Source organism: Ictalurus furcatus, chromosome 21 (assembly GCF_023375685.1).
Source record: "Ictalurus furcatus strain D&B chromosome 21, Billie_1.0, whole genome shotgun sequence".
In the NCBI taxonomy this organism is placed as follows: Eukaryota; Metazoa; Chordata; class Actinopteri; order Siluriformes; family Ictaluridae; genus Ictalurus; species Ictalurus furcatus.
The window spans coordinates 16,217,506-16,241,167 of record NC_071275.1 but is presented as its reverse complement, the minus strand read 5'-3'; the positions used below and the strand labels follow the sequence as shown (position 1 = coordinate 16,241,167).

The 23,662-nt window shown below is 40.2% G+C and overlaps 2 protein-coding genes across 4 annotated transcripts in view; both read left to right on the top strand.

Moving 5' to 3' along the window:
• The window catches only part of ptprga (protein tyrosine phosphatase receptor type Ga), a 298,438-nt gene extending 295,384 nt beyond the window's left edge, over positions 1-3,054 (top strand). For both annotated transcript variants that reach the window (XM_053652631.1, XM_053652632.1), the window contains one exon: positions 603-3,054. In XM_053652631.1, the coding sequence (XP_053508606.1) occupies positions 603-749 (147 nt within the window). In that variant the 3' untranslated portion in view covers positions 750-3,054. The remainder of the gene's footprint in view (positions 1-602) is intronic.
• Positions 3,055-6,301: 3,247 nt separating this feature from the next.
• Positions 6,302-22,221, top strand: cse1l (CSE1 chromosome segregation 1-like (yeast)). Of its 2 annotated transcripts, none has more exons than XM_053653353.1 (25): positions 6,302-6,497; positions 7,265-7,441; positions 7,533-7,675; positions 7,799-7,900; positions 9,983-10,128; positions 10,353-10,443; positions 10,559-10,666; positions 10,762-10,854; positions 13,943-14,110; positions 14,298-14,427; positions 14,526-14,591; positions 14,820-15,022; positions 15,166-15,250; positions 15,338-15,399; positions 15,650-15,786; positions 16,769-16,872; positions 16,988-17,085; positions 17,817-17,967; positions 18,333-18,541; positions 18,845-18,942; positions 19,041-19,126; positions 19,234-19,315; positions 19,614-19,760; positions 20,125-20,356; positions 21,236-22,221. In XM_053653353.1, the coding sequence occupies exons 2-25, from the start codon at positions 7,294-7,296 to the stop codon at positions 21,323-21,325; spliced, it is 2,979 nt and encodes a 992-aa protein (XP_053509328.1). In that variant the 5' UTR covers positions 6,302-6,497; positions 7,265-7,293; the 3' UTR covers positions 21,326-22,221. The 2 variants fall into 2 exon arrangements, with proteins under 2 accessions (XP_053509328.1, XP_053509329.1); XM_053653354.1 differs by having other exon boundaries at positions 6,303-6,497; positions 7,350-7,441; positions 21,236-22,220.
• The last annotated feature ends 1,441 nt before the right edge of the window (positions 22,222-23,662 follow it).

Below are 23,662 nucleotides of genomic sequence, written 5' to 3'. Positions count from 1 at the left end.
ATCGTGCCCTGCGACAGGTTCGCACCCCGTCCCTCGCCTTCTGCCCAGGTGCTCCAGGTTCGCCCATGACCCCGTGTTAGATAAGCGGTATGGAAAATGGATGAATAGAAAGATGGGTAGAATTTTAATTTAAATGAGATTTACAAGTACATTTTCTGCCCCGCACACCTCTAAGGCAAGATTATCTTTCTTACTTTTTGGCTTATTTAATAATGTGCGATTCATTTGAAAATGAAACCAAACAGCAAATGAACCAAAAGTATCGATTTTTAGGATAGGTGTGAAAGTGTAATCGCATTTACATTGTGTCCTAAAGGAATTAGTGCATCAGTGACATTACTGAACAGCTGGATGTGGTTTAAGGGATATCATTATGGTTTTACAGTGAAACAGACTTCCATTAACCGCCATTCAGCAAAAATAGATTTATAGTGGGTTATCTTCTTATTGTGATTTGTTATAAATATATCAGTATGTGCTCCAGCTCCATTTCATTATTATGTTGCACTGTCTACTGCATATCTGTGATGTTTAAGCTGAATCTAAAAGCAGTGTGTGTGCGTGTGTGTGTGTGTGTGTGTGTGTGTGTGTGTGTGTTACAGGAGCAGTACCAGTACCTTTACAAGGCTATGCTCAGTCTGGTGAGCACTAAAGAGAACGGAGCCGGTCCTGTGTCCATAGAGCGGAACAACAGCATGGCCCTGTCTGACGAATCGGACCCTGCCGAGAGCATGGAGTCTCTCGTCTGAAGCTCACACGCACACGCACACGCACACACACACACACACACACGCAAACGCCAGGAGGCGCTTAACTTACTTTGTAAAACTTCAAGGACTAAGACAGACTTTTTTTCTGAGGCCTTTTTTGCCAGAACTCTTGGTTAAACGAATAACCCGATTACTTTTTTACACTGATAAAAAGTTTTTTGATATTTATTTTTTTTTCCTCGCCATTTTATGTCTTAATGTTATCCTACTGAACATTTGCACCTCTGTTTTTGAGTTCATGACAACAAACGAAACACACTTCTGTCTAGTTTGCACTATGAAAATATCAGTGTTACTGCCTACTTCAGTCCTACGCTCTCTACTTTTTTATTTGTTTTATTATTATTTCCACCACGACCAGGTTTCGACATTCCATCATGAAGCTACACGCAACAGCTTGGAAATGACTGTGACAAGATTAAAACATTCAGGACTCCCACTCTGAACAAACGAAAACATCGGCAAGCAACATCGGATTTCTGCGCTTCATTTCAACACCATAAAGGATTCCTTTTTTCATTTTTTTTTCTTTTTTACATTATGCATCTATTAACCTGTTCGACTCATTATCTTTCTGCAGGTGGTATTAAAACAGCTACTGTGAACTATCTTCTTTTTATTTTTTATTTTTGAATGATTCATATTATGCTTTTAATATATATATGAATATATCGTATCTCATTATAACTTGTGGTTTTGTAAAAATGTTAACCGTCATAAGCAACTGGTTCCTTGCCGGCTTGGTTCAATGGTTTTTGCCTCACGCTTCTCGATAGCAGTCCATGTCCTCTCTAGCACCCCCTGCTGGTTGTCTTTTCTTTACTCTGCAGGCTGCTGATTCGGCTTGAATGGGGAAATCCTAGTCATTCTCGCTTTAATGTTGGTTATTTAGTCTATCGTTTACTCTCCGTTCCTGTTTTCTGCATCGGTCAGGTCTCGATGCCTTTTGTAAAGTCTGATCTCATCTCTGCAGGTGTGTGATGTAAGAGTGTGTCATGTGTGGTGCTGAGTCAATTTACTCGACATATATACATATATATATATAAAATATTCCAGAAGGAAATGCAGACTGTACACAGTTCCTGTTGCTCAAGTCCTGCCTCTGTGTCTCAAAGTCCTTTCTGATCACTTATGTCATGAACATCATGAAAATCAAGAGCAGGAGTGTGTGTGGACGGTGTGTATCATGTCACACAGCAGCACAATGATGGCCTTGTTAACACACCAGTTACCCAACAGCTGCACGAGGAACATTTGATTTGTCACGTTTTACCAAAGACTTCAACTCAACATCTCATTTCCATAGTAGCAAATTTGCAGTCTGTTTGTGTGTGAGAGTGTGTGAGTGTGTGTATGTATGAATTTCATGAGGCTGAGGTCCCAACTTGGTTCATTTAGCACTTTTCCAATTTTATGAGAAAGATCACCAGAGACACGGTGAATTTTTTTGTGAAGATGTTGAAATATTTGTGCTTTTGCGATGGCAAGCTCAAGACTTTGATACCACATCCTTAAAAGGCAATTTTGTGTCCTTTACAACAAAAAGAAAGAACTGCATTCTTGATGGCATCTTGATTTTGCGTTGTAATTTTATTCCACCCTTTTTTCTGATGTCCATCTTCTTTACTCAAGTGTCGAGCCTTTGCTTATATGCTGCAATTTAAACAAGGTTATTTGCATTTTTATCCTCTTTTTTTTTTTTCTTTGAATGTACATATTTTTGCTTGTCTGTCCATCGGTTTTCTTCGCCTTTAATCCCCTGGTGTATGTTTATAGAATTTTATTTTCATATAAAGCCGTCTCAGAATCTCAGCTCTCTGGATGTTTGTGCGAAAACAAAAAGTGTAAAAAAAAAAAAAAAAAAGAAAAAAAAAGAAGGAAAAAAAAAGAGAGAATAACCCCAGTGGTTCATTCACCGAGTGACTGAAGTCTCATGCCTCATATACCACAAGGCAGTGATTGTGATATTCTCTTATTGTTTTGTTGGTTGTTTTTCTTTATATTTCTTTCAATGCGATTATAGTTTGTTTTGTTTTTTTATTATTCTGAGGGTGTCATAGGCAAGCTCCACTGATTAAGTTTCCCTCATTCACTTCTGTAATGCAGGCGGGTGTTGACCAACATCATAAACCCTGTTTTTGGCATCCGGAATACCACAAAACGAAGGAAAAAAAAATGTGTTTTTCTTGTTTTGTTGAAAGCTATATCAAAGCATTCTATTATAGTGTTATTTAATATGTAAATTGTATTGCTATACATAAAATAAAATATGGGTTTTGATGTACTTTAAGCATATCTATACGGTCCGTGTCGTACTATACGTGATGATTTATTGATCTGTTTTTTTTAACGCCTGCGGATGTTGAAATGAAATTGTGAAGAAGACAAATGAAAACATTATTATTAGTAGTAGTATTACAAACCCGGCTGGAGTTTGGCCATGTCTGTCTCCTGAAAACCAGACGCAAGGTTTCACACAACTAATTTTAACTCCGTTTTATTTTCCTGGATTAACAGGTAAGTGGATGTGCTTCGATTTGCCACTGAGCAATAAGTACACATTTAGAATAAATCTACAGCGGTTAAAGTCATGATTCACTGTCCAGGACAACAGTAAACAGTAACTCATGACTAGGATCGTTCGAGCATTACTAACGATTAAATATCTTGGTCCAAGAAAACATTCCCCACATCACTACACCACCACCACCATCCTGATCTGTTGACCGTGTAAAATTCATGGGTCCATGGACACTCGGTTCTATTCAACTGTATTTATATAGCGGTTTTAACAATGTACGTTAGCTGACATGGGGAAGAAACCTTGAGAGGAACCAGGCTTAAAAGGGAACCCGTCCTCGTCTACATGATGCTGGATAGTGCAATTATGAGTCTTTACTCGTCCTTAACATGTAGATGATTTTTTGTAGGTTTTACAGTTGCTGACTGAAGTCAAACTGTTACTATGCACAGATCGATCTGTCTATCAAATGCAAAGAGAGGAGATATTTGGGTGTTTCGCACTAATACAAAACACTGTGTATAATTACAGGTCACTTAGACACATATGATGGACACGTACAGCGACACAATACAAGAACGGTGAGAATGGGACAGAATGGTCCACCACTCAAATAATGTGCTGTGGTCCTATGGTGGTCCCTATAAGGGTGAACTTAATATAACAGGCTGAGAAAGTATTCAGAACGGCAAATGGGCTATAATCAGTACCTACGACGTGACCTATGTATATTGTGTGTGTTCCTGTTAATGTGCCTACCGTGTATGCATTTTCAGAGAATTTATTAGAAAGGTAGCCAGCATTAGCTAATTTAGAGTATACACTAAATAGCCAAAAGAATGTGGACACCTGACCATCACACCCATGTGTGCCCATTCCAAAACCAAGGGTATTAACATGAAGTTGGCCCGAATTTACTGTTCGAATAACCTCCATGTTTCTGTAAAGTCTCTCCATTAGATTTTGAAGTGGCTGTGGGGATTGTGTTCATTCAGCCACAAGAGCGTCCGTGAGGTCGGGCACTGATCTCGGGTGAGGAGGCCCGGGGTGCAGTCAGTGTTCCAGTTCACCCCAAAAGGTGTTCGGTGGGGTTGAGGTCGGGGCTCTGTACAGGACATTCGAGTGCTTCATCAGCCTTGGCAGAGCATGTCTTCATGGAGCTTACTTTGTGCACAGTGACCTTGTCATGCTGGAACAAGTTTGGGCCCCATAGTTTTAGTGAAGGGGTGGGGAAGAACCACATATGGGTGTAATGGTCAGGTGTCCATATAATTTTGGCCATATAAGCGCATGTGAGAAGACCTATATCTATACGTACATTTAGGGCTTGTTCACACCTACCCTTTTCCCCAAACATAGCACATTCACACCTACCCTTTCCCCAAATATAACACATTGACATGACAACCTCCACAACATGCAGCACAGAGTGTAGTGTGCTTGGCTTTGAATTTGTCAGCTGTAAACAAAATTTTATGATGGTGCCATGATGGTGCCATCTTGTGGTTAGACCTATCAATTTATAACGCAATGAGGAATAATAAAGGAACATCATGTAAATATAATAAAACCTGGCATTTAAATAGGCTAAGTCAAAGTGATATTTAGTGATATTTAGTAAACAATTATTAATAAAGGTCAATATTTTTTTCTACTCTATCAACATGTATGTCATCCCTGCTGGGGGAAAAAAAACAGTAGAAACCATCATAGAAATTCTAAAGGTTTCCATTACAAATACCATTACAAACCATCACCATTATTGGTTCTTAATGGTATCCACTAGACATAACCTGCCACCAATAGAATGCAACAAATTACAAGTAGAGACCCACAGGAACCATTACAATTTCCATTAAAACCAATACAATTCTCATTACAACCATTACAAATTCTATGAGGGATTCTATTGTTTGTTTGTTTATTTGTTTATTTGTTTGTTTGTTTTCAGAAGGGATTTCAGTCTCGCCTGGCTAGCCTCGAAGCCTAGCAAAATGTCAATATAGTGGCGTCAAACAAATGGCTTAATAGTGTCTTTCTACGTTTCTACATACTGTAGGGTATGGGTATGAACTAATGGTTTCCAGCACCCTATCTAGTGCACTAGGTGTCCGGGATTGTGATTGTGCGTTTGGTGTTGGATACCGGGGCTGCGTCGCTGGTTTTGACCAGCAGGTGTCGCCAGCGTGTGCTGTTTCCAAGCATTGGACAGCTGGCGACACCTGCTGGTCAGAACAGTGTTTTATAACAGCAACGAGATCTAGGCCCAAATATAATGACATCTTTTACAAAACAATTGCAAATGTCTTCACAACAGTGTATTGTTTTCAATATAATTTACAAATCATTAAATATTAGTACTTGTATTCTGTGTTTTAGTTAAGGTCTTTGCTAATCAGACCATTTACATGCAATTACTATCACTCTACCTTTTTAATGATACACACATGTGTTTGTCATTAAAGCTGCCTATAAAACACTAGCAAAATGAAGGGGTAGTGTTATGACTCAGGAGAAAGAGCATGATGATATTAAGGTCCAGGTATGGGTTGTAACAATACACTTTAATTCTTTTACATATGTTGGTTCAAGCCTTACAAAGCCCCCTAGTGGCAACAATCAAAGTTTCAAAACAGTCAGTACGTTTACATGGACAACAATATTCTGATATTAACCCGATTAAGACGATACTCTGATTAAGAAACTACCATGTAAACAGTGATTTCTGATTACCTTAATCCGGATAAAGTCATACTCGAAGTAAACACAAATTGAATTACTTCGAGTTTGACTTTAGTCAGATTAAGGTAATCAATAATCGCTGTTTACATGGTAGTTTCTTAATCAGAGTATCGTCTTAACCGGGTTAATATCGGATTGTTGCTATCCATTTAAACGTATTAACTGAGTCATTTTGCGAAGCAATTCGAATCAGTAATGACGTAACGAAGAGTTGTTTGCTCAAATCACGTGACTTGCCCCTTTTGATTCATGCTCCGAACCACTGACTCGAAACAAAAGATTCGTAACGGTTTCGAAGCTTCACGAAGCAGTGGTTCAAAAGTGGCCATCACTAGTCTGCGCTGTGTCGCATTGCGCATGCGCGAAGTCGTGACCGCGCAGTTGTGTGAGACATTTGAAAGCGGGTGAAGTTTGTGCATCGCTCCGGCCGCCGCTAATCACAGCACTTACTCCAAAAGCGCACGGTAAGTAAATAAACACATTTTATTATTATTGTTATTATTTTGTTATTATAGAGTTTAAATAAGGTTACTTTCTCAAAGAAAACGAACCGCTAAGATAGTCCTGGAAAAAAAAACTCGCTTGTAATGTTTAATCCCGAAGTGAAAACCATGCTACAAGTTAGCTGACGGTTTGAAAGGTAAAAGCTAACGGTAGCTCTAGCACTGGGCGAGCTAGCAGCTTTAGCTAAGCTTCCATTTCAACGCATTTCACTTGTGCGTATTATTATTATTATTATTATTATTATTATTATTATTATTAGACTAAACTAGGCGAATATATTATATTTGTGTACAGTCTGAGCAAGCTTCTTTAGGCTTTCTCATGATACCAGCTAAGTGAGAATGTTAGCTAGTTTAGCTTAGCTGTTATCATGGCTGCTTTGGGGATGAATTAGCAGAAGTAACAGAATGAATGAGTTGGGGTTTTTTTAAATTTAGATACACGGTTAGTTTAATATATAAAGAGCTGGTTTAAAGAGCAGGCTCAGGTCTAAGTACATGTTTGCGTGGAGGTGGGGCTGAGACACTAAACCAGCCGGGAGGACTTCAGTAAAGGCCTAGCTCATGCAGTGCTTCACTAATCATATCAAGCTTGTTAAACATCTGATAGTCTCCTCCTGTTATAATACGTGTTAACCAGCCGATTCTAATGTAATTCATGCCTAACTGGTTGTGGGAAAGTCTACTGAATCCTGGTTGTCTTCAGATGTTGATGATCTCTTTCACAGAAGGTAATCAGATGTAGGACTCGTTCTGTATGATTTCATGGACAAGTAGTGTTTCTTCAACTTCCTGCTCCTTTCTGACTTCCAGAGCTACCATGGAGCTGAACGACGCCAACCTCCAAACTCTGACTGAGTACTTGCGGAAAACACTAAACCCCGATCCGCTGGTCAGGCGGCCAGGTATAACTTCTGAATCTTTCAGGTCTTAACTGTATCTCTGCTTGGTGAAGACACAAAGAAATGATGGTGATTTTTGTCATCTTTCCTACAGCGGAGAAGTTTCTGGAGTCGGTGGAGGTCAGCCTGAACTACCCCATCCTGTTACTGACGACGCTGGAGAAGTCCCAGGACGACGTGATCCGAGTTTGTGCGGCAGTCACCTTTAAGAACTACATTAAGAGGAACTGGCGTATAGTGAGTCTGAGCTTTACAGCTTCTGCTCAGGGAGAGAACTGAAGATGATTACTGGCTGTGAGGATGTTGTTATTTAGAGCATTCTTCACGTGCTTTTGTTGTTTGTTTGTTGTGTTGTTTTAGGTTGAAGATGAACCAAACAAAATTTCAGATCCTGACCGGACAGCTATCAAGGCCAACATTGTAAATTTGATGCTGAGCAGTCCTGAGCAAATACAGAAACAGGTATCAGCATTATAGAGACACACCTGTCTGCATTATCAACCTTTTTTCAGACATGGATCCCTAGCACATTCTGACGGATCCTCGCAAACACCTCACGTAACGTGTATATATTAATATGTAATTATAATGTATGATCGTATATAATATATAGTAGTCTATGCTGCATGTTTTCATAAACCAATAAGTGTCTATATGTTTTTAGTTCTGTATTAGATTTGTTATAATGCCTGCTGTTCACGTTGCTTTAACATGAGCCGCGGCGTTTTTTATACGCTGACTAGCGTTTCGCGTCGCACGTTGATAACATGCACGTTTCATCTTATCCAACAGTGTTAAACTTGAAATTGAAGTTTGTGCAGGTAGACAGTGAAATGTTCACTCTTTTTATTGCTAACGTTACACTTAATTTGATCGTTACTCTGAATTATCATTTGTTTATAAAAAAATAAAATACAAGTCAATTTTGCACGTGATATCGACACGTGAACACGGATCACTCATGAACGAGCAAGCTGAGCTACGTTCGTGAGAGCTGCAAATGTATGACTATGCCTATACACTCCCGGTCAAAAGTTTGTGGACACTGGACTGAAACGTTTCTCATGATCTTAAAAATCTTTTGATCTGAAGGTGTATGGTTAAATGTTTGAAATCGGTTTTTATAGGCACACATATAATCGTGCCAGCATATTAATTTCTTTCATTAGAAAAAAAACATTTTATTTACAAAACAAATATATTTTTAAACGGATGACTCGGAGCGAAATATTCCGAAAAGCAGCGGATAAGTGTCCAGCGTAGGTGTGAACTCCTTTAATACTGATTAAAAAGTATCTCAGGGAAATTCCTCAAGAAATCAGTCAAGGAATATGCCAAGAATACATTTCTGGAAATTCTAGGCAAAAACGGTGTCTACTTAAGATGTTAAAATACTAAATTTTGATTTATTTATGATTTTTTATCACAACATAATTCCCATAGGTCCATTTGTGTTATTCCAGAGGTTTGATGACTTTATTATTAATATAAAATGTTTGGAGGGGTAGATAAATAAATAGTGATTGTATCTAAACTTTTGACCGGTAGTGTAAGGTTTTTTTTGTTTTGTTTTTTTAAATGGTAAATTTTTGGTTAGAGGTTTTCTCTGAAATTTAATTGGCCTAAAAATATATTTTGAAATATTTAACCAATATACCACTTGGACATATTTTAAGCATTTTCGAAACAATCCCAAGAGCCTGTTGTTGTGCTATTGACCACAAGGGGTCTTGCTTGAGATTCTGAAAATATTACCTAACATCAGTTCATGCTAATTTAATCTGCTTATTAAAAGTACTCTTTTCTACAGCCGGAACACGTCCTTGGTTCTTGTGCATGTCTGTTGAAACGTTTTCTTTAGTGAAAGTCAATAGGAAGTAGAGTTTTGTTTTTTGTTTTTCTTTCTCTCGATGTTTGACGGATGAATTAAAAAAAAAAAAAAAAAAGTATACTGAGACTGCTTTTTTGGCAGGCCACTGTGCATGTGGGGAAAAACAAACAATATACTGGATATGCAATCACGATTTATTCACCCCTGTGCTTTTTGACACTGTTATTTATAAAACGTAACAAAAGTGCATAGCAAAAATAAATAGCATAGCAAGCACGGATTACCTTCCTCCCCGAATGTTTTGGTGTCGATTCTTTTGTGGAGGAAACCCGAGTTTCAAGCAAGGTTGTAATCGCATGATATTTGCAATTTTATTTGTATCTTCATGTTTGTTTTTTTAAACTATATTCACGTTCACATGGCATTCCTGAGCCGAGTATAAGCTTCACTCACTTTCTAATAAAATTATCCTTCTAGTCCTGTTACAAACATGGACAGGAGACATGCTCTTGCTGATTAAATACATTTTATACTAGGGAATTTAGGGAAAATTATGGGAAAATTTTTTTTTGGGGCCGTTGTGTGTTTTTTTTTTTTTTTTTTTTTTTTTTTTTTTTTTTTTTTTTTAATATAAACATGCAGCAGCTCAGAGGCATTGAAATACAGTTCCGATTTTACGAGCGTGCCACTGACTAGCGGTTGCTTTTCCTCAGCTAAGCGACGCTATCAGCATCATCGGGCGAGAAGATTTCCCTCAGAAGTGGCCGGATCTCCTGACCGAGATGGTAACACGCTTCCAGAGTGGAGATTTCCACATCATCAATGGCGTGCTCCGCACCGCTCACTCGCTCTTTAAACGGTATGTCAGGAACTCCGTGGTTTCTTCACGTGGTAAAATGCACTTGTCTAGCTGGGGGGCGTCAGAGAACTTGGTGGTTGGTCAAGAACTCATGGCTTCAAGGTTTTATCTGACGGCAGCTGCTGCTGTTCCCCAGAAGAAGACATTTCTCTGAGAACCCTGTATAGTCATTGATTCATTTTAGCGTCTCAGCTAATGATCTGATGAATGTCTTTCTTGGTCAGATATCGGCATGAGTTCAAGTCTAATGAGCTTTGGCAAGAGATCAAATTGGTGTTGGACACTTTTGCCCAGCCTCTTACTGAGCTCTTTAAGGTAAATGCAGAGTGCTTATTATTTTTTTGTTTTTGTTTGTTGTCATCAGGTCTAGCTGTTCTGTTAAAGTGGAAATGCTCACAACACTCACTTTTTTAAATTTTTTTATTTCTAGGCTACGATCGACCTGTGTCAAACTCATGCTACAGACGTCAACGCCTTGAAGGTCCTCTTCTCCTCGCTTACCCTTATTGCAAAGCTGTTCTACAGTCTTAACTTCCAGGTACGGCATCTTCTCTTAATGTTCGGATTTTACTTTTGTAAACATGTTCACGCAGGACTATATGGATATGGGTTTACATGTTGTTGTTTCTCCAGGATCTTCCAGAGTTCTTTGAAGACAACATGGAGACTTGGATGACACACTTTCACAATTTATTAACCTTGGACAACAAGCTCTTACAGACTGACGTGAGTCCGTGTTTCTCATCTAATTCAGAACTTTGAACTACATTTACATTACATTTACATTTATTCACTTAGCAGACGCTTTTATCCAAAGCGACTTACAAATGAGAAAGATACAACCAAAGCGATATATCAAGCAGAGAACAATACAAGTAGTGCTACCATACAAGATCCATTAATTGAATTCCAGAAGAAGCAAAGTGCAGAGTAGAGGTGTAAGTGCAATTATTATTTAATTATTATTATTTTTTTTTTTAATTGAGTTGGTTAGGTGTTCATGGAAGAGGTGGGTCTTTAGCTGTTTTTTGAAGATGGTGAGAGATTCTGTGGTCCGGATTGAGATTGGAAGTTCATTCCACCACTGAGGAACAGTTAGTGTGAAGGTTCTGGAAAGGGACCTTGCGCCACGCTGAGTTGGAACTACTAAACGTCGGTCGCTAATCGATTGCAGATTGCGAGAGGGAACGTAGGCCTTCAGGAGAGAGTTGAGATAGGAGGGTGCTGTTCCTGACAAGGTCTTGTAGGTGAGCATCAAGGCCTTGAACTTGATGCGGGCAGCTACAGGAAGCCAGTGGAGGGAGATGAAGAGGGGTGTGACATGGGTTCTCTTGGGCTGGTTGAAGACAAGGCGCACTGCAGCATTCTGAATCATCTCAAGGGGTTTGATGGAGCTGGCTGGGAGGCCTGAAAGCAGTGAGTTGTAGTAGTCCAGTTTAGAGATAACAAGAGCCTAGACTAGTATCTGTGTAGCCTGTTCGGTGATGTAGGGTCGGATTTTCTTGATGTTGTAAAGGATGAACCTACAGGACCTTGCAGTTGCTGAGATATGGTCTGTAAAGGTCAAGCCGTCATCAAGGATCACCCCAAGGTTCCTGGCCGTCCTGGTTGGCATGAGTGTGAGTGAGCCGAGCTGTTCAGTGAGGTTGTGGTTGATTGAGGGACAGGCTGGGATCACGAGAAGCTCAGATTTTGCCAGGTTAAGTTTAAGATGGTTTTCCTTCATCCAGACCGAGATATCCGAAAGGCAAGCAGAGATGCGTGCAGAGACGGAGGGATCGTCAGGAAGGAAGGACAAATGGAGCTGGGTGTCATCAGCATAGCAATGATATGAGAAGCGATGAGACTCAATCACCTGCCCTAGAGATGTAGTCTAGATAGAAAAGAGGAGTGGACCCAGAACTGACCCCTGTGGAACGCCAGTTGTGAGTTGCTGAGTTTCAGAAATACCTCCCCTCCATGATACCTTGAAGGATCTGTCAGAGAGATAGGATTCCACCCAGCGCAGAACCGTTCCAGTGATGCCCAGGCTGGAGAGAGTTGACAGGAGGATCTGATGGTTTACAGTGTCGAAAGCAGCAGAGGGGTCAAGTAGGATGAGGACAGATGATCTAGAGGTTGCTCTTGCTAGTCGTAAGGCTTCAGTGACGGAAAGCAGAGCAGTCTCCGTGGAGTGGTTGCTCTTGAAGCCAGACTGCTTGGTGTCCAGGAGGTTGTTCTGTGTGAGAAAATTGGAGAGTTGATTAAAAACGGCTCTTTCAAGAGTTTTGGAAAGAAAAGGGAGGAGGGAAACAGGTCTGTAGTTGTCAACTATAGCAGGGTTGAGTGATGGTTTTTTAAGCAGTGGGGTAACCCGGGCTTGCTTAAATGAGGTAGGGTATGTGCCAGTAGAGAGCGATGTGTTAAAGATGTGTGTGAGTGCAGGTAATAGTGTGGGAGAGATGGACTGAAGAAGGTGAGAAGGGATAGGGTCAAGAGGACAGGTTGTGGGACGGCTAGAGAGGAGGAGTTTAGAGACCTCAGTCTCTGAGAGGGGAAAGAAGGAAGTCAGTTGGGAGTTACACGGAGGAGGAGTCGGTCTATGCATGTCTGGGGTTGAGAACAGGTTCCTGATTGATGTAACCTTGTTGGTAAAGAAAGTGGCAAAGTCATCTGCAGTGAGAGAAGTAGGGGAAGGGGGAGGAGGGGGACAGAGTAGAGAGGAAAAGGTTTTGAAAAGAATGCGGGTGTTGGGAGAACTACCAATCTTCCCTTGGTAGAATGTGGGTTTAGCAATGGAGATGCTTTTGGAAAAAGAAGAGAGAAGTGTCTGGTAATTGGTTAGGTCAATTGGGTTGTTTGATTTGCGCCATTTCCTTTCAGATGCTCTTAGTTTGGCCCGGTTGTTACGCAGAGCTTCTGAGAGCCAAGGACTAGAGGGTGATGTCCGAGCAGGTCTGGAGGTTAGGGGGCATATGCTGTCAAGAGAAGATGTTAGGGTGGAACATAGCATGTCGGTTGCGGTGTTTAAGTCAAATGAGGAAAGGTGGCTGTCGGAGGGAAGTAAGGTTGTGACAATGGAGGAGAAATGTGAGGGGGGAAAGGGAGCGAAGGTTGCGACGAAAAGAGATCGAGGGAGGAGACAGTGATGGTGGTGAGGGGAGAGAAATAGAGAACTGGATAAAGAAATGGTCAGAGGTGTGGAGAGGAGTAATGAGAAGATTATGTGTGGTGCAATTACATGTGAGGATGAGGTCAAGCTGTTTACTGGCTTTGTGGGTTGCTGGTGTGGTGAACTGCTTGAGGTCGAATGTGGGAAGGAGAGCAAGAAAGTCAGCTGCATGTGGCTTGTCTAGATGAATGAATTAGATTAAACGTTGCATTAAAAACTTTTATAGGACGAAGTAGTCATGATATTTTGATTTACTATCTATAGCAAAGGCTTTTGTGAATTTAGAGCTTGAGGGGAGAGGAGAACGTGAAATGCTGCACAAACAGTAACCCAAGCTCATTATCGACCTGGAGCTGTGAATCAACAACACTGTCCACTGCAACAAAAAAAAACTCATCCAGACAGCTAGTGGTCACTGTAAACAATACTGTTGGTCTATTTTAATAGAAGCTGACCATACCAAAAATATGCTGAGAGAAGTGTATTGTGATCTACATTTCATTATTATATCATTCACCCCTACCTTATAGTATGTTAAAGGGTAATCATTCTCGAAATAACACAATATATGCTCTTTTTTTTGTTCCCTATGGTGTGTTTCAAAGCTTTGTGTCATTAGTTTTGGTGGAAAATGAGTTTATTTTTAGCTCGTTCGTGTTTCAGGACGAGGAGGAAGCTGGACTCTTGGAGCTGCTGAAATCTCAGATCTGCGATAACGCGGCTCTTTATGCTCAGAAGTACGACGAGGAGTTTCAGCCCTACCTGCCTCGCTTTGTCACGGCCATCTGGAACCTGCTGGTCACCACGGGGCAAGAGGTCAAATATGACTTGGTGAGATGTGGCTTTAGATGACTCTATTTGTGTGTAATGCCTTTGGCTGTTCTGGCGTATAGGCAAACGGTGGCATCATCACGATGCCACTGGACCGATCAGAAAGACCCAGAATTTAAATGTTTTTTTTTTTCCTGAAGTTCTCTCTGTGTAACTTTTCTCATGGGGTTATTGTTGGCTCTTGCAGCTAGTGAGCAATGCCATCCAGTTCCTGGCATCGGTGTGCGAGAGGCCACACTACAAGCATCTGTTTGAAGATCAGAACACACTCACCAGCATCTGTGAAAAGGTCATCGTCCCCAACATGGAATTCAGAAGTATGTGCTCCATGATTGATTGATTGATTGTTTGCTTTGGCAGATATTTCAGTGTGTTGCCTTTATTTGTAATCGTGTTTTTAATGACATGCGCTCAGGTGCGGATGAAGAAGCATTCGAGGACAATTCAGAAGAGTATATTATAAGAGACCTTGAAGGCTCAGGTATGAATTTGATTCGTTCCTAATTTCTTCCAGGAAGAGGAATGCTAAACTTATGAATACCAATTTAAAGATGCAATTTGAGGTCCAATTTGTAGGTACCTGTTTAAATTGGAAAATATTTGATTTACCCGTTTCAGCATGTTTTGGGGGGTGGTGTTTGTTTGTTTTTTTAACTTTTAAACACCATGAAAAAGATCCAAACTGCAGCTGCGATGTTTTTCTTCTCAGACATTGATACAAGGCGGCGAGCTGCCTGTGACCTGGTGCGAGGACTCTGTAAGTTCTTCGAGGGCCCGGTGACAGCCATTTTTTCTGGCTACGTAAACTCCATGCTGACCGAATACGCCAAGAACCCAGCTGTGAACTGGAAGCACAAAGATGCCGCTATCTACCTAGTGACATCACTAGCCTCCAAAGCCCAGACACAGAAGGTTGGGACTTATCTACCCCTTTTAATTTGACCATCAGTTACTGTATAGCTGTGCTTGCTTTGTTGTGCTGTTCATTATATTGATCTAAGATGAAAAAAAAAAAGCCCCAGTTTGTCTGCTAAAGGTTTGTTTATTATGGGCAGCATGGGATCACACAAGCCAACGAGCTGGTGAACCTGACAGAGTTCTTTGTGAACCACATTCTTCTTGACCTGAGGTCTCCCAATGGTAAAAAGAATTCGCTTCTTAATCCAGATTAATATCTCCACACTGCTGCAGTTAAAATAACACAGGTTTGTCCTGTTGTATTTACAGTGAATGAGTTTCCAGTCTTAAAAGCAGATGCAATCAAATACGTGATGACTTTCAGAAGTCAGGTAAGCACTTCTCTTTCACGTGTAAGAAAAAAGTTAATCTCATCCTGACGAATAAAAAAAATTAACGGCATGGACAAACCAGATTAGTTTAGTGCTTTGACTGAATACTGAGGAACGTCCCTACTCGTATGAGTAGCAATTAATAACGATTACAGCCGTCTCAGGTGATGGCGATGAGGTGATTTTATTTAAATGAAACTAATTTACCTTGTTTAATTTTTGCTTTTTTTTTGCACTGGAATTGTCTCAGCTTCCAAAGGAGCAGCTGCTCGAGACCGTTCCTCAGCTGATTACTCACCTACGGGCCGAGAGCACGGTGCAACACACCTACGCAGCTCATGCTTTAGAGCGGCTCTTCACCATGAGGGGAGCCAACAACTCCACACTGTGAGTGCAGCTACATTCACGCATCACCTAGAGCGCCAGGTCTTAACTATATACACTCGACTGAAACGTTTCTCATGATCTTAAAAACCTTTTGATCTGTTTGAATGTTTGAATTCGAAGTTGTAGACCACAATATAATCATGCCGACATATTCGTTTCTTTCATCAGAAAACGAACATTTTATTTACAAAAAATATATTTTTAAACGGACGACTCTGAGTGAAATATTCCGAAAAGAAGACGATAAGTGTCCAGTGTAGGTGTGAACTCCTTTAATACTGTTTAAAAAGCATCTTGGTGAGATTCCTCAAGAAGTCAGTTTGATAAAATGCTAAGAATACATTTTTGCTTAGAATTTCCAGAAAGGGTGTCTACTTTGAAGATGTTAAAATACTAAATTAATTTGAATTATTTTGGGGTTTTTCCACAACATAATTCCCATAGTTCCATTTGTGTTACTCCGGAGTTTTGATGATTTTATAATTATTCTAAAATGTGGAAAAAAAATAAAGAATGAGTATGTCTAAACGTCATTTACTTTAAGTCAACCCACAGAAAACGACGTGTTAGACTTATAGTTTACTAAATCTGACGTTTTATGGTTAACATCTTCCAAAGGTTCATCCAACAAGAATCAGTCGAGTGCTTTTGTATAACCTTCCACGACAGACTCTTTAGGGTGTGGATAGGTTACTCAAAATATTGAGTTCCTCGTCTGTGTTTCAGTTATAAATTTGTGTTAATAATTTGTGTGAATCTTTTCCTATGTCAGTGTCTAATACTGGATTTAAACAAACTAGCTTGTACTTTTTAGTGGAAATTTATATCTTAATTAAATCCTTCCATGGCACAGCCTTTTTTTGGGAGAATCAGATGTGTTTGATCTGGAAGACCATTATAACTTATTCGCTGTCCCAAATTAATATTCACGTTTTTGTTTTTTCTTTTCTTTTTTTTTTTTCCTCCGCTTCACACTTTTAAGCTTCTCAGTTGCTGAGATTGCAACTTTCACAGAACAGCTCCTTAACAATTTGTTCAACGCCCTGGCGATACCTGGCTCATCAGAGAACGAATACATCATGAAAGGTGCCTCCTATTCAGATACCGTTTGAAGTTTGCTATATTTTATGCTAAATCTTAATTGATGTCTGTAATACTTCTATGTAAAATGAGTTGAATTCTCATTCGATGTGTTTTACAGCCATCATGCGAAGCTTCTCGCTTCTCCAGGAAGCCATCGTGCCTTACATCCCTACACTGATTGGCCAACTCACTCAGAAGCTCCTTCTAGTCAGCAAGGTAGGAAAATCACATGCCTGCATTCCTCAACTACCGACACCTCCAAAGAACAAGCTTTAGAAGGTTGTGCACAGTGTCCGGTCTGACAGCCCCTGTCTCCAGTTATGGCAATGGACAAGCAGACAGGACACAGATTAACAACCGTCCAGTAAAGGGGACGTTTCCCAAGGAGGACTTGGTCCTAAAGGCAGGATGGGACATTCATTTAAAATGTTTCAATATTTGCCATAAAAGCAAATAGTGTCTCTCTCTTTCGTGTGTTGTATTGTTTTTGCCTCCCTGTTTTGAGTTAATGTATTAGGGTCCAACCAATATTCATATTTTGTCTCTACTTCAATTTTAAGGAGCTAAAATTCCAATAACGGCCCAAACTCACTCACAGCAACTTCCTCTTAATATAAAGCAAGTATCTAAAATAAAATAATAATTTGTTCTCCTTAACAAAAGATCCTATAATAATTGATTTTGTTCACACTTAATGAGTGACCAAGCAGTAAGTTTGGTTGTTTTTCAAATATGATCACATTCCTGTGTGATTTACAAATGATGATGAGTTTGTGGTAATTTTTAATATCCGAGTGACCATGACTAGTAAAAGAGAAATCAAGTTTTAGAGATCACTTTTGATTAAAGAGCGTGTCTGTCCAGCGCATTTTTTTTCCCCCTTCTTCTTCTTCCCTCCCATCAGTCTTTTAAGGAGTCGACCTGATGTTTGTTTTTCGTCTATCCAGAATCCCAGCAAGCCCCATTTCAATCACTACCTGTTTGAGTCACTGTGCTTATCCATCCGGATCACCTGTAAGGCAAACCCTGAGACTGTGGGCAGCTTCGAGGAGGCCCTCTTCCCCGTATTCACGGAGATCCTTCAGAACGACGTGCAGGGTGCGTAGACTTTATTTCACCATCCAGCAGGTTCACCTTTAATACTGACTGCACACTACACAATTTATTTATTTTTTAAAACTGAAGATTTACTTCCTGCAGTAGAAAAGTGCACTTTTTCCGTAAACCAAGTTTTGATCAGATTGTTTGGCAAGCTGCTGTTTTGTTTGTGACAATTCACACCCTACAAAAATGATCAAAACCATCATGGTTTAGTAAAACAATCAACAATTCTACAGTTATACAGAATCTTGGTATACTGATTTGAGAGGTTGAGAAACATAAAAACCACCACCTTCCTATATAAAATGTATTTATTTTAAAAAATAATAATAATAAGTCACTCTCTCTCTTGCCCCGTGCAGAGTTTGTGCCGTACGTGTTCCAGGTGATGTCCTTACTGCTAGAGATCCACACTAGTGATATCCCTTCCTCCTACTTGGCTCTGTTCCCTCACCTACTGCAGCCTGTCCTGTGGGAGCGCACGGGTAACATCCCGCCTCTGGTGCGCCTCCTGCAGGCCTATCTGGAGAAAGGAGGAGGCACCATCGCCAGCTCAGCCGCAGATAAGATCGTGAGTGCCTGTCTGCACACTGTTGATGCAGTAGTTTAGTTTTTGCAATTTAAAATTGGGGGGGGGGGCAGTATGAAAAATTCGACTACAACCCAACATTATGATCAGATCACTGTACCTGCTTGGATGTCATTAAACACCATTCATGCGGTGCAGCTGTTAAAATTTGCTTCTGAAATGTTCTTATTGTGTACTTCTGGACAATTTTTAGCTCATATAACGTATCAAGACTTCGCACCCCACTGCGGCAGGTTGAAGTGCTGCTTTATATCCTGCTCTTCTTGCATGCTTTTATTTCTCCAGCCTGGTCTCCTCGGCGTGTTCCAGAAGCTCATCGCCTCCAAGGCCAATGACCACCAGGGTTTTTACCTGCTTAACAGCATAGTGGAGCACATGCCCCCGTGAGTGATCATCACTAACTCTGAAATGTTGTTCGTTTTTTTTTTTTTTTTTTTTTTTTTTCTTTTTGTCCTAATGGTCTAATTACCTCTATCTCCAGAGAATCAATTAATCAGTATAGAAAGCAGATTTTCATCCTGCTCTTCCAAAGATTGCAGAGCTCCAAGACCACCAAGTTCATCAAGAGTAAGTTGAAAGAACACCACTCAGATTCTTCATTCTGCTAGCAAACCAGACCGACATGAGGAATACCACTCCCAACACCTCACCACGATTTCCTGCTTTCTCTACAGGTTTCCTTGTCTTCATTAACCTCTATTGTGTGAAATATGGGGCGATTGCATTGCAGGAGATATTTGATGACATCCAGCCAAAGTGAGTAATAATGCCTGCTAAAATTTGAATGTGTTGGCCCAGTGCTGCTGATCTCCTATTACACTGTAGCTCGAATAATAGTCTTGGATTAAAGTGGTGTCAGGGTATTGTGCTCATTAGAATGTTAGGCCACACCCAGACAGTTTTATTCCTTATTCAAGTTTAAGGGAGTTTCTTGTTTGGGTGTTATGCAAACATTTTAAATATATTCCATTTAAAACCCATCAACCGTTCTATAGCTCATTCCATGTCAAATGCTTTTTTTTTTTTTTTTTTTTGCGGTTTATTTGATTGTCAGAATGTTTGGCATGGTGTTGGAGAAGATCGTGATCCCGGAAGTGCAGAAAGTATCTGGGCAGGTGGAGAAAAAGATCTGTGCAGTAGGCATCACCAAGATCCTCACCGAGTGCCCAGCCATGATGGACACGGAGTACACCAAACTCTGGTAAGATCACAGCGGTCTTTCTTTTGACCTGAAAGTTCACAAACCTGTGGAAATACATGGAGCACACACGTCAGTTCAAACATGCTAAGCGAAATCTGCAAAAAAGCGATGCAGCATCTGGGAACACGAATGTGTAGTGCGTAAGGGAGAACGTGTAGAGCATACGTTGTACTGAAGAAATACAAAATGAAGTACATGTAGTTTTACTCTCATTGGCTCCTGACTATTCAGACCCCATCCTGTAGTATTATAAGTATTATTGAAGTTACAAAACTCTCAAGAATCCAGTTCGGAGTACTACAGGAGCTGTACAGAGCACAGTGTTGTCTCTGCCTCTGTAAACACTTCTCATGTCTTGCTGTAGGCCGCTTGTGCTCCAGGCCCTGATCGGATTGTTTGAGTTGCCGGAGGACGACAGCATCCCTGATGACGAGCACTTCATCGACATAGAGGACACGCCAGGTTACCAGACCGCCTTCTCTCAGCTTGCCTTCGCTGGCAAAAAGGAGCATGATCCTATTGGAGATGCTGTCAGCAACCCTAAAATCCTGCTGGCCCAGTCTTTACACAAACTCTCCACAGCCTGCCCTGGGAGGGTGAGGACACAATACACATCACAACATGTGACACATTCTTATTATTATTATTATTATTATTATTATTAATATTAGGGATGTAGATGCTGTCAGCAACCCTAAAATCCTGCTGGCCTAGTCTTTACACAAACTCTCCACAGCCTGCCCTGGGAGGGTGAGGACACAATACACATCACAACATGTGACACATTATTATTATTATTATTATTATTATTATTAATATTAATATTATTAGGGATGTAGCAGTCAAATCATCTGACTTAAAGCCATTTAAAGCAGTACTGTTAGCTACACGCTTATAAAACCTAAGACTGTTTAAAATGGATATGTTTTTAGATAGAGGACGTAGTCTCTTATCTGAGAAAGTTAATACAGATGAGCCTTGTGTGTCGGGGGGGGGGGGGGACTGACGACTCTAGGGGGCCACAAACTGATGCAGCATACACAAGGCGGGGGGGCTGAAAGTTTGAGAATCACTGCTGTGTAGGATGAGCAGTACAGAAAACTGATGGATTTCACTTTGCACACGAACATACAATGGTGAACTTGCTGAGATGAGGGGATAATCGCGTACCCAGAAACCGCAGAACTGGTGCAGAAGTAACACGTCTTCCGTGTCCTGTCTGAATTTGGACAATGTGTGTGATGTAATTTATACCTAAAGCAGTTTTGCAATTCAGTTACATTTCAGTGTCATGAAATGGACAAAAAAAAAAAGACATTCAGTTGTTTTGTGATCGTCAGCTAAGGTCATGTCACTGAGACACGCCAATTCAGTATGAACGTGTTTCCTTTGTTGCATTACAATGGAGTTTTTAGACTTTTATGTTACTAAAAGTCTAATTATATGGATTTATTTATTTTTCTTTCTCTGGGCAGGTTACATCCATGCTGAGTACAAGTCTAAACGCTGATGCGTTGCAGTTTCTGCAGGGTTACCTCCAGGCTGCTTCAGTCCAGCTCGTCTAAGACGGACACTATCTCCACTTCGTCTCTAGACTCTGTGTGCATTCAGACTGACGGACCTAGACGCCAACCAACAGATGACCAGTCGACTTAACACCTTGCACCCTCAACCGTCAAAGCTGCGTTTTAAAATGGATCGTGACCAAGCAGAAAAGTTCCCAGAGTGAAGAGCTGCTGCTTTGTCCACGCCAGCCACTCGCTACCCAGTTACAGATCTGTCCTCTAGCATTTTGATCAGACTCTTTACATCTGTTAACAATCTCCACAACATGTAGTGACAGTAATTTGGAGCAGGAATGACATCTGGGACAACACAACTGGTATGACTATTGATGTCTTTAACATTCAGTGGCATAATTCGTTTTTCATGTAGATCCACAAGTGGTTTTTATTGTATTAAATAAGGGCTGTCATTGTGACATTGCACTTAAAAAAAAAAAAAAAAAAAAAAAAGTTCTATTTCTTTGTTGCATGTCAGTGTTTGTCTTTGTCTGGTCTTAGTTATAAGGCTCTGTCTAATTGTTAATAAAGAAAAGCACTTATTTTTTTTTGTGGACTTATCCCTTTTTATTGCAAAGTTTTGCTTAATGTTGCATATAAACTAATGTTATGCATGGGTGTGCAACGTTAGCTGTTCATGCATTAATTCTAACGGCTAATGTTATGCGGGGGTGTGTAACATTAGCTGTTCATGCATTAATGCTAACGGCTTCATTAAGCATGTTCGTCGTTCTGTTCAGTTTTATACCATGGCACAGTTTAATGCTTGAATTTGATTGGTCAGAAGGTGTGGTACAGCACAGGTACACTACCAGTCAAAAGTTTAGACACACGCATTTCTTTATCTATTTATCCCCCCTCCACACACCTTTTATAATAATAAATCAAAACTCTAGAGTAACACCCATGGAACTATGGGAATTATGTTGTGATAAAATCAAAATAAATCCCCTTTTTGCCTAGAATTTCCACAAATGTATTCTTGGCATTTTCTTCGACTGATTTCTTGAGGAATTTCCCTGAGATGCTTTTTAAACAGTATTAAAGAAGTTCCCACCTATGCTGGACACTTACTGCTGCTTTTCGGAATACTTTGCTCCAAGTCGTCCGTTTATAAAAAAAAATATTTTTTTGTGAATAAAATGTTAATTTTCTAATGAAAGAAATTAATATGTCAGCACGATTAAATGTTTTGTCTATAACACAGATTTCAAACATTTAATCATACACCTTCAGCTCAAACGGTTTTTAAGATCATGAGGAAACGTTTCAGTTGAGTGTCTCCAAACTTTTGACTGGTGGTGTAGGTCCAACTAACATGAACAATAGGTTAATATTAATTAACTAAAACTCTACTTGCACCTTGTGCTGCATCGCACGCTGTGTCATACCTTATTCCCTATATGGTGTTGTGTTAAATCAAATGGATAAGCTATATTACATCAATGTCCTGGGTTGGGGGTTCGAATCCCCGAAAAAATGCTCGCTAAAATCCTTATACTCATTTAGAAGTACCATACGAGCATCAGCATGGTCAATGCCTTTGAATAAATTCAAGTAAATAATAAATAAATAAATAAATGCATTTTAGCACCTAAAGTCAAGTTTCTGGTGATAATCAGACCAGCATGTAGCGTTTTCACAAATGCACAGAAATGGTCCCGTTATGACTCCAGACCCCTGCAGTGTCAGTCGCACTGGTTGATGCTGAAGATGAAGACGGATCAGGGTCTGAATCAGGAGAGTTTGTGTCTCTATCAGTTTCGGTTTCAACATCGCCTGAACTTTCACTGCTGTCACTATCTAGAATCCTCGCTCTCACCTGTGTAACTGTGTATGTTTTTTCTTTTTTTTCACTGTTTTAGATGTACCTGTGTTCACTGTAGGTGTAACTTTAGCTGGAACACGATTAGCTTTTCGCTTTGGCATTTTTAGTTCACTTCTACTAGTACACCAATATTCACGCTTGGATCAGCTTCATCGTAATGCCGTCACGTAATCACGTCGTGACGTCATCCACCTGCAGAGTAATGCCGGTACACCGGCCTTACGGGGATAACATTTACACTGTAAATCCTCTATTTAGGCCTTACGGGTATTTGGCATAGACGACCAAGCCGGTATATCGTCCTTACGGGAATAGATCAAAGACGGGCAAGCCGGTTTTTCGGCCATACAGGGTAAGAGGGTTAAGACTTCATTTAATCCATAAATATAGAAGGGAAAAAAAAAAATTCTGTGAAGCTAAATGCTATTTGGTATGAGTACCAAAGCCCCCTTAGACTCTGCTACCCAAAGTGGAACGTGGAGCTGCTGTTACAATATAATTTCTTTAAAAGT

Excerpts from the sequence above, each read along its gene's own strand:
- cse1l (XM_053653353.1), top strand. The coding sequence starts at position 7,294 with ATGATTTCATGGACAAGTAGTGTTTCTTCAACTTCCTGCTCCTTTCTG. Across the intron at positions 7,676-7,798 it reads TTAAGAGGAACTGGCGTATA|GTTGAAGATGAACCAAACAA; the intron begins GTGAGTCTGAGC and ends GTGTTGTTTTAG. Across the intron at positions 15,400-15,649 it reads TGATGACTTTCAGAAGTCAG|CTTCCAAAGGAGCAGCTGCT; the intron begins GTAAGCACTTCT and ends GAATTGTCTCAG.